Below are 10161 nucleotides of genomic sequence, written 5' to 3'. Positions count from 1 at the left end.
GGCAGAGCGCCGCGGCGGGGACAGCAGAGAGCCCGAGCCCGCGCACCGGCGGCGGCGCTGAGCGGCGCGACAGCAGCAGCGGCGGCCCGGTCCAGCGCGGCGCAGCGGCCCGCGCCGCACTCGGAGACCCGCCTCCGCCGCCGGCCTCGCGAGGGAGCGCCGCCCGGGCGGCCGAGGCTGCCGGAGCGCGTCGGGCGGCGGAAAGTGCCTGCGGGGGGCGGGCGGGCGCGCGGAGCCGGCCGCCGCGGGGCTCGGCGCGGGGCCCGGAGCGGGAGCCGGCGCGGAGCGGGACGCCGCGTCCCGAGCGGCCGGCGGCCGGGGCTCGCCCCCGCCCCTCCCTCCTCTCCGGCGGCGGCGGCGGCGGGCGGAGTGAGCTGCGGAGCCTGGAATATGGTCGGGGAAATGGAAACGAAGGAGAAGCCGAAGCCCACCCCAGATTACCTGATGCAGCTGATGAACGACAAGAAGCTCATGAGCAGCCTGCCCAACTTCTGCGGGATCTTCAACCACCTCGAGCGGCTGCTGGACGAAGGTGAGCGGCCCGGCGGGCCCGGCCCGCCCGGGACGGAGGGGCGGCGGGAAGGTCACGGCCGGGCGGGACGCGCGCCCCGGGACCGGGAGGCCGGCGGCGGCGGCGGCGGGCGGGCGCACAAAGGCGGCCGGCGCGCGGCGGGCGGGGACTGGGTCCCCTCCGGGCCCGGTGGCGGCGCGGGGAGGCGGCCGCCGCGGCGCAGGCCGGGGTCCCGGGCCACCCTCCCGCCGGCCGTCGGGTTCTGCGGGCGGCCGCGCAGTCGTGCGGGCGGGACCCTCGGGCCTCCAGCCACGCCGTGGCCGGGCGAGCTCGGAGTGCCCGCGGGGAGCACTTCTGCCCTTTTGTTGGGGAAGCGAGAGCAGTTGGGGAGTTTGACTTCACTTTTTGGGGGTGGGGTACGAAATGCCGCGCGCTCGGCCCGGGACACGGCCCGGGGCCGAGGGAACCCGGGCGGAGGGCGTGCTCCGGGCCGCCGCCCGGGGTCGGCCCGGAGAAAGCCCCAAGAAGCGAAAGTTTGCGAGAGCTGCGTGGCGGGGCGCCGCGGGCCGGAGATTGACGGCGGCCGACGCCGAGCTGGCCAAGTTGCGGCGGCCCGAGCGCAGACGCCCGCAGCCGCGAGGCGGCCCGCGGACTCGGCGCAGGCAGCGGAGTTGGTGCCGGAGCTGCCGGCCGCCCGAGGACGCCGAGGCCGCGCGCCGCGGGGACGCACCGCCGGCCCCAGATTTCCCAGGAATTTCGAGGTTTTTCACGTAGAGCCCGGGAAAGCAGAGGAGCCCAGGAAGTTGGAATGTCACGTTGGAACAAAAGACCGGAATATCTCCCTGGTAAAAGGGAGTTAGAGGGATCTCCGCAGCTTTTGTTGACTCGAAAGTCAAAGACGCGGTTCTAAAATGGGAAACCTTGAGGTGCTGCTGCCTTGTTTGGCTTAGGTGTTAAACGTACAGCAGTAACGCACCTGGCAGCGGGCGCTTGCCACCCTTGGGTCAGCCTATGTGTTCATCCCAAACTGTTCCGGAGAAAACGAGCTGGCCCTTTAAGGGGCTCTGCTTTTCCTATTTGTGTTGGCATTTGAAAGATTGTGGAGGCAGAAAACTTTCTGGAATGTCAAAAAAAAAAAAAAAAAAAAAAAAAAAAAAAGCAAGCTGGAACTCTTAAATTGAATATTTCCAAATGTGAGCGCTAAGGGGCGCCAGTTATTTTTTTTTTAAACCATGGAAACGTTTGCAACAAAATGTGTATGTAGTATACTCAATAATCTGACCTGTGTTAAAGTTTAGTTGAAACTCAAAGATAATTTCATCTGCCGTTATGTGTTCAGAAATGTTTACAAACATGGAAAACACTGAGTATACGCAGTTTTTTTCCCACCTTGGCCTATTTTGGTTAAGTTAAAGTTTAAGGAATATTAGTAACAATTTCTAGTTAAAAATATTTAAATACAGTTGTTTAGAAAGAATCCTTTTATATACATTAAAACGAACATTGATCTTGACAGTATTTAGAGTTAATTAAATTTTATTCCCAAAATGCTAAATTAAGTTGAATGGCATAGGAAATTATAAAAGTCAGGAAATACTTCTATTGTTTATGTGCTACTTAAAATACTAAATAATTTGAGTTATAATTTGACTAGTTTAAAAGGTCTCTCATTTGTGTTTTTATGTTGATCTGAAAGCTCCAAATCAATTTGCATTTGGGTCCCTGTTAAGTTTCTATTCTTTAGCTTTAATAATTTTTAATCCTCCAAATCTAGAAATTTCAGTTTTGTCATTATCTTTAACACCGGTTTCTTTCTTTCCTTCTGGTTGGAAATAGCAACCTTTTGAGTTTTAAATATGGAAGACCACTAGGATGATACATTCTTAACAATGTATTTTTCCTTTTTATATGGCTTGTTCTTTCATTTTAGTCTATCTTTTACCCTTTTCAATTCCCGGTTGCATAGATTGCTTCAGTGTGGTAGCTGGCATATTTAAAATGGACAGCATAATGACTAGGAAGTTTGATTGTTTTTTTATCAGAGCAGTACAAACATGCAGGAAAGGGGGCTATTCCTTAGTGTGGAATAAGCTGCTTCCTGTAATTGTTAGCCTTGTTATAAACTTAATTTGACTTAAGAAAAGTATTGGTTTCTTAAGTGCATCTCATTTTTTACTTGTTGGATAGTTTAATTGTGAATTTTGTCACGTTGTGTTTTACCCCTTCGCGGCCTGTCATTGTCTAAAACAAATTAATCATGATGTCTGTTTGTGGTTAGGAATTACATTTTCTTTTGTCTATAATGCTTGACAAAAATTCATATGAATTTCTAAGTTTTAGTTTAGTGATTAGTGAAGTTAAGATATTTTACTTATGAGTGGGCATACTTTCTGATAAATACCAATTTTGAATGAGCCTCTTGGGCAATTTTGTTTTAAGATACTTTTTGAATAATACGTTTCAAAATATTTTATCTGTCAGTTGGAGAGTTTTTATTTGGCTAGTTGCACATTTGGGAGTTAAGTATTGGTTGGATTTCCCTACTTTATTAAAACGTCAGTGCTTTAGAAGAAGTATTTATTTCCAAGTTAAAGTTAACCTTTAGTCTGTATCCCAATTATAGACACTCTTTATGTTTTATTGTTTAGTTTTGTGTGGAGTTGTCAGTCTTTTTCTCCCAAGTATCTTCAACATGGTTGTTTTTTGAAATTGAGAACATATTTTAGGTTGGTCCAGTTATATAAAGGTCCTAACTTCAGTTGTTAATCCTAATACTTAATCTTTTAGCAAAGTTAGAGATGATCACTGGATTACAGATGAAGCAGGTCTTCAACTGCTCTCTCCAGAAAGTTTTCCACAGAACCCTGACCATCCGTGGGAAAGAGCTACACAAAAGAGTTTATAGGGAGGGTTTTTTTTTTTTTTGGTCCTGGAAATGGGAAGCAATAGCAGTAGTTGCAAATTATGTGTTTATAAAATTTTGTAATTTAGAATGAAAAAGGTGAAGAATGAAATTAATTTGACTTAAAAATCTCAAATAGAGGAAAATGGAGAATAAGGAATTATTTAAAATCAGATTTTGAGTTTCATTTTTTTGAAGTATTTTTTTTTATGGGCAGTGGGGAGGTTAAAGTTGATAAAATTTATAATATGATTTGTGAGGAAGGGTAGACTAAGTCTTATTGTGGGTATTAGGAAAATTAGTGTGCAGCTCAGAAAAAGCCAACAAGATTCTGCATTCATGGTTTCAAAAATTATTCTTCATTTTCTGATTTTTTTTTTCCTGGTAAAAATTTTTCTTCTCCCTTAAAAATGTGAAAAGAAATATTTTAAATTAAAACTTGCTTAATAGTAACATTTTCCATGTAAATTTCATATTCATTCATTATTGGACATGTTGTTCCTGTAATTTTCTTGCATTTAGTTTTTATTTTAATAACTTTATTTTTTTGAGAAACTTGTCTACAAAAGCTTTGGTTTAAAATTACATGGCTGCTGGTAATCAGAGGACTCTGGCTGTGTAGGTTTTTAGAATTTTACCCTTTTTTTGTTGTTGGAGAAGGAAACCTTGTTGACAGTAATCAATATCTGTGACAGATTTTACTTGAGGTGAGGTAATTAATCTGTTGGTTTGAGGCTAAGATTCTATTTTTGTACCAGAGCCCTTGCACTAGTTGGGATAATAAAAAGCCTAGCATTTTATCATTGCTCTTCTTTCCATTATCCTTCTTTCTTCTTCCCAGGGAGGTGTCACCAGCTATATATGGCAGTAATGGAAATAATAATTTTGTATTATGTTATAGGCTATTTATTCAGCATTTATTCTGTACTGTCTGACCTAGAAGAGGTGGTTCCTTTTTAAACTTTATCCAGTTTACATGTTTTACAGTATGGTATACTCTCAAAGATATATGACAGTTGTGGTAATAAAAATGTCTCTTTGCCAATTGCATTCACCCGTGTATTTGGTATGAACACTTTTTCCTTAATGATTTTGAGAATATCCAGTTGAAACAAGTACGTTTCACATTTTTTTTGTTTTGTTTTGTTTTGCCATGGTTCAGTCCCATGGCCTAGACATGCTCTGCAAGCACTGTACCACTGAGCCACACTCCCAGCCTGCATTTGATTTTTAAAAGTGCTTTGTGTACATTTCTCTTATTATTGCAGCACTTTCACTGTCCTGGAGCTGCATGGAACTTCATCAGGTTCTATGAGAACAATTTTTTTTTTTTTTTTAAGTGAACTAGTCTGGGGTGAAATGGAGGAAAATAAACCCTATTGCTTTGACCTGGACTTTCCTGAAACATGATTCAGAGGCTCCTTTTTTGAGGCCAGTTATCTTAGAAATGTGATGTTTTTTCTTTTGTTTTTGTTAAGAAAATTACACCAATGAGATCACAGGAGCAGCTTTTTATAAACTGGAACTACGGTTTAGTTTACTTGAGAAATTCAATGTAGCTAATAAAGTTTGTCTGGTTTATTTGTTGATGCAGTTGTATGCAAAGATTGCCCTTCTCGGTCAGAGATGGAAAATACTGGGACTTTGTTGGGTTTTGTTTGCTAACTTAAAATGATAGCCCACTGTCCAGCTGCTGTCAGAATATCTAAAAATCTCTTTTAAAGTCAAGGGGACTGGGGATGGTGAATAGGCCCATGTCAGGGGATCGTAATTACATGCCAGATTTTTATTTACATGGTTGACAGGACTTTATTACTTCTTCGGATCCCTTTATTTGACATCAGCTGTTCAATGTGAATTTTAAGCTCTGTAGTTTTCTCTTATAATGAGAACTTTTTGGGGAAACATACGCCATTTTGAAAAATAGGCATTTCAGTCTTGGGGCCCCAAATAGCTAGGTTATTTAATGTCCAAGAGAGATTTCTTACAGCCTTGTATTCATTTAACAGAAAAAGAAAAATATTCAGCTTATCAATCATTAGTATTTGTTAAGTTATTCTGACGATGTTAAGAAGTGGTCTGTGAACACCTATCCATTCTGCTTTTTTTTACATGCTACTTTATTACCACTGTTAATGTTGGAATATCTCCATCTGTTTTGTTTCTGTCTTGGAACTCATTCCTTGAAGGTGGTGGCTACCTTAGAGCCTGGCATGTGGATACATAAGTTTTTGTTGAATTAATGAACACATTGACACCTCATATTCTTTTTTTATTTTCAGTTCTCTAAAAATGGGATGTGCCTTATTTTTTAAAAATGGAAACATTAGAAACATTGTCTAATACAAAGTTAAGCAGTTATGTTCTGATTGGTGATGGTTTTGAATACTTATAAAAGAATGTACAGAAATTTATTATTTGTAGCACAGCACTTGCTCTTAAGTACTACAAATAATATTGATTAGTTTTATCACTATTAATTTTACTTTATATCACATCCCCAGTCCTTTTTATTTTGAGATAGGGTTTCTCTAAATTTCTGACGATGGCCTCCAACTTGTGCTCCTCCTCCCTCAGCCTTCTAAGTAGCTGTGATTACCGGCATGTGCCACCACACCTGGCTTGAATGGGAATTGGGAAGATAAAATTGCTTTACTTAATCAGCATAGTTTCTATTTAGTCCATAAATAAATTAGTCCAAAATAAATCAGTCTATAAACAGAAAGACCATCAGTGCTCATTTTAGCTCTTGAAAGTTTTGGCATTTATGAAATTATATGAAGTAAACTTTTTTAAAAGTCATTTACCGGTAAAAGTCAATAATAGGTATTGTGTTATATGCAAAGCACAAAAATAGGAAAAATTCTTATCCCCAAGTGCTAATTTGGTGTGTTCAGGATAAAAGAAGACTATGAATACTTTTAATTTAGAAGAAAGCTGAGTGTGATCATATGTGGCAGATTGTCATTTAATACAAATAAGTTTTTTAAAATACAGGTGTGTCTCTAAGCTAGTTTTGAAACATTGGCATTAATTAGAAGACAAATTGAAATTGAGTTAGCTCAAACTTAACTCTGTCCTTACTGAAAGAAATCTACTTTTCTCCTCTAACAGTAACAGTGCTTAAAGATTTGCCATGAATTTTTAAGAAACAGGTAGCTTGTAGAAGTTCTTTGTTTAGGATTCTTATTATTACAAAAAAAAAAAAAAACTACTTTTTCATAATTTTCTGAAGCAGAAAGTCTAGTTTGAAAAATTCAGCAATTCTAACAAGTCTAACAAAATTTCATTGTGTTTATAGTTTCTTCATATGTTGATTCTAACCTATATGTTTTATTGAACTAGTTTTTGAGGCTGATAAAGTGAATCAGCTTATTGTCATTTCTGTCATATTATTTATGAGAAGTAGAATTTGTCAGGTTGGGTGTTCTGCTATCAATGTGAATAAATCCACAAAGTGGTCCCTAGTTGGGGCCACCAGGCACGTGTGTGAGTTTGTGTTTGTATGTGCAGAAGGAAGAGATGCAGTGTGCCCTGCTCTTGAGAGGGTGCTGGAGAATGGTAGGTTCCAGAGCAGGAGGCCTTTGAAAAAATGAGATACTTGCTTGGTCCAGGATTGAAAAGATACCGGGTCTTAAATAAATACCTTACCTTTGGCATTTGTATAGGACAAATCATTTAAGAAGGGCACCATTACCTGGTCAGTAGCAAGTTATTGGGGAATCCTTGGTAAACTAAGCTAATTTGGTGGTTGGAAATACATAGGAAAAATTAAACAACAAAAGTGTATTACTTGGGCTGGGGATGTGGCTCAAGCGGTAGCGCGCTCGCCTGGCATGCGTGCGGCCTGGGTTCGATCCTCAGCACCACATACAAATAAAGATGTTGTGTCTGCCGAAAACTAAAAAATAAATATTAAAAAATCCCCCCCTCATTAAAAAAAATTTAAAAAAGTGTATTACTTTTAAGAGAAGAATTAGGGACGTGCATGATAAATACGTGCAGTTTTTTTGTTTAAAACTTATTCATAAACTTATGATTTCATTTCATGGTGTCTCAGTTGTATTACAAATAATATTTAAGAGCTCCTAGGAAAAAAAAACTAGAAAAATATTTCTTTCAAATGTGTTTCAGTGTAGGGAAAATTAAAGTAATGCCAAAAGACCATATTATTTCAGGACTGCCACAGTCTGAAAGGCAAGGGGTGTCTTCATTGCATATGTGCAGAGACTTGGATCTGAGAGGTGGCAACTTGTCCACATGACAAGGCAAGGTTGTAATAATGGTTGGAGCAAGACTTGGAGTTTTACCTTTTGATCTGTTTTGTGTTGTACAACCGTAGGAGAAAAACCCCATGTATGTTTCCATATATAAAAAACAACTTTTGCATTCCTTCAGATTTTAAACAAAGAAAAAGCAAATGGTATTGTTTCCTAATTCTTCGATATGTTGAACTTGAACAAATCCAGTCAATTTCTTGGGGCTAGAATATGTAGTCTTTTCAAAATGTGGGGAAAGAAAATTTAAAAGGCCACAACTCCGAAAATAAAGGGTTTTTTTTGGTGGATTTCAACCTGTTCACTTAAACACTATGCAGCTAAAGGATTTATGTAGTCTCCTTTAAATAGCACTATTGCTATTTTTAGTAACCGCTCAAGAGGGAATAGCATTTCTGATTGAAAGATGTGGTATTGCTAAGTGATTTGAGTCAGGAACAGTGAGCTTGGATCCATTTTAGATGCTTGTAGAAGGAGCAGGCCAGTAATTTCTCAGGGTGTCATGAGTTGAGTGGCAGTGAGTGCTGCTGTGGAGCCACTGTACATCTGGAAGGAGGACTGACTCCTTATTTCAGGATTATTAAAAAAAATTTAGCCACAGTTCTTGGTTTTCTTTGTTACAGTAATTGTATCCTTTTGATACAATTTTTACATAGTAGGTGAATTTTTTTTTAAAGAAAAAAAAACTTTCAAATCCAGGCAATAAAAATTCCTCTGAAGTTACCTGCACCTAATCCTTTAGGTTTTTGCTGCCACCATTATTGTTGCAGTCATCCTCCCATTGTTATGATAGGGAGTCAGTGCTAACTCAGCATGTGTGTGCCTGCACATGCGCTTGCTCAGCATGCATAAAGATGAAAAGGAGTTTGTGTCATAAGCTAGTGAAACCCTGTGGTAAAGTGCTAGGAGTTCTTTGTAGATGTGGGTTCTCATCATGACTGCAGTTAGTTTGATCATCTTGGACAAGATGTCTAACCTTTCTGACCTTGAGCTGCTTTATCTGTAAGTGGAATTATTAGCTTTCTTCTTACTGTTAAATTCGGATATTCTGAGGCTAAACGGTAGAACATGCAGTAGAGCTGTTCATACTAGAAGGTAGCAGCAGCATCAAATTTCTGTCAACATTTTTAGGTTCTTTAGAACAGAATGAACAACCAGGTAAGCTTAACATTTATATAGTGAAAAGCTACAAGGGAGAAAGGTAATTTTTTCATGTGAATGTTGGCTAGTTTTTATGCACAAGAGAATCACTACTTCCTAGCATGCTGTATGTGGTTGGGAAGAAGTTATACTATGAGCTGAAGCCTCTAGTGAGGTTTTCTGGATCCCTGGAACTGGAGTTGTCATTAACAGCTGATAGTGAGATGAACAGGAAGGCAGGGGATCCTCCAGTAGAAGAGGAAGGGTAGCCATGGTAGATTGGTTCTGATGGGTGCCATAAGTCTTGGTCACAAAGTGTGGATTGGATTGTTAGTTGGAATGGCAAACACATGAAGAGTGGTGGGAACTAAGTGATGATTAGAGAAGTTGGGGGGGGGGGCTTAATTATGAGGAGTTCAAATGCCAGAATTAATAGTTTGAATTTTATTTTGAAGGTTGTATGGAATCATTGAAATACTGGGTTGTCATAATGAACTCCTTGTGGATAAACTATTAAGAACACAGTGAACATACAAGCTAAGTAGAAATTAGATGCAGTGTGAAGAATTAGGTGTTGTGTGTGGTTAACCCATTAGGATGTTATTATCTTTTTCAATGCAGATAAATAAACTGAGGGCCTCAAACATAGGCAGGTACTCTGCTACTAAGCTACAACCCCAACCCAGAAAAAAAATGTTTGAATGGTTATATTTCTCAAAATAGGATGTGGGCCTCATTTGTTCAGTTGTCAGCTCAGTTTTTGGTTACTTGAGAGAATTGAGCTTAATTTTTAAGAAAGTTAAACAGAATTGAAGAAATTCTTAGCTCAGGAGTCTGTTAGGAATTAATGAATTGGAGAGGAGTTCCACTTGATCTCACTGTAGTCAGCATCCAATTTACTTCCATCTAATTTTTTTGTTTATTACTTAAAGTACATTAGAGATATCTTGACATGCCATTCCTCACTATATTTGTGTCAGTTTAAAAATTAACATTTTTTTCTGTACAGTGACATCATATGAAACAAAATAGGATAATCCTACACAAAAAAATGACCAATCCATATTTGGATTATTTCTTTAGTTGTAAACATACTGTTCTTCATAGCTGAGTTGCCCAAGCCAGAATATCAGCACCACTTATTAAATCTGGTTGTTTTGACTTTAAATCTTAAAATCTAGAAATTTTTTATGCCGTTAGTTTACCTTCCCTATTTTGGGGATTAATCCTTCATGCCTTGTATATCTAGTAGTTAGATTTAAAGGATAGCATCTCTGGTTACAGTATACACAAGTGCTGCTGTATACTTCATGTTGCATCAAATCAGGAGG

The 10161-nt window shown here is 40.2% G+C and overlaps 1 protein-coding gene across 6 annotated transcripts in view; it reads left to right on the top strand.

The window, feature by feature from the left end:
• Positions 1–246: 246 nt before the first annotated feature.
• Qki (QKI, KH domain containing RNA binding) overlaps positions 247–10161 on the top strand; it is a 133623-nt gene continuing 123708 nt past the window's right edge. For 3 of the 6 annotated variants that reach the window (XM_071612858.1, XM_071612859.1, XM_071612863.1), the window contains exon 1: positions 306–532. In XM_071612858.1, coding sequence (XP_071468959.1) covers positions 391–532 — 142 coding nt within the window. In that variant the 5' untranslated portion in view covers positions 306–390. Of the gene's footprint in view, positions 533–10161 lie in introns of all 6 variants that reach the window. The other 3 variants (XM_071612860.1, XM_071612861.1, XM_071612862.1) reach the window with 2 other exon arrangements.

Source organism: Marmota flaviventris, chromosome 6, assembly GCF_047511675.1.
Source record: "Marmota flaviventris isolate mMarFla1 chromosome 6, mMarFla1.hap1, whole genome shotgun sequence".
Taxonomy (NCBI): domain Eukaryota; kingdom Metazoa; phylum Chordata; class Mammalia; order Rodentia; family Sciuridae; genus Marmota; species Marmota flaviventris.
Note: the sequence above shows the minus strand (reverse complement) of the source record. Positions and strands in the feature narration are given on the sequence as shown.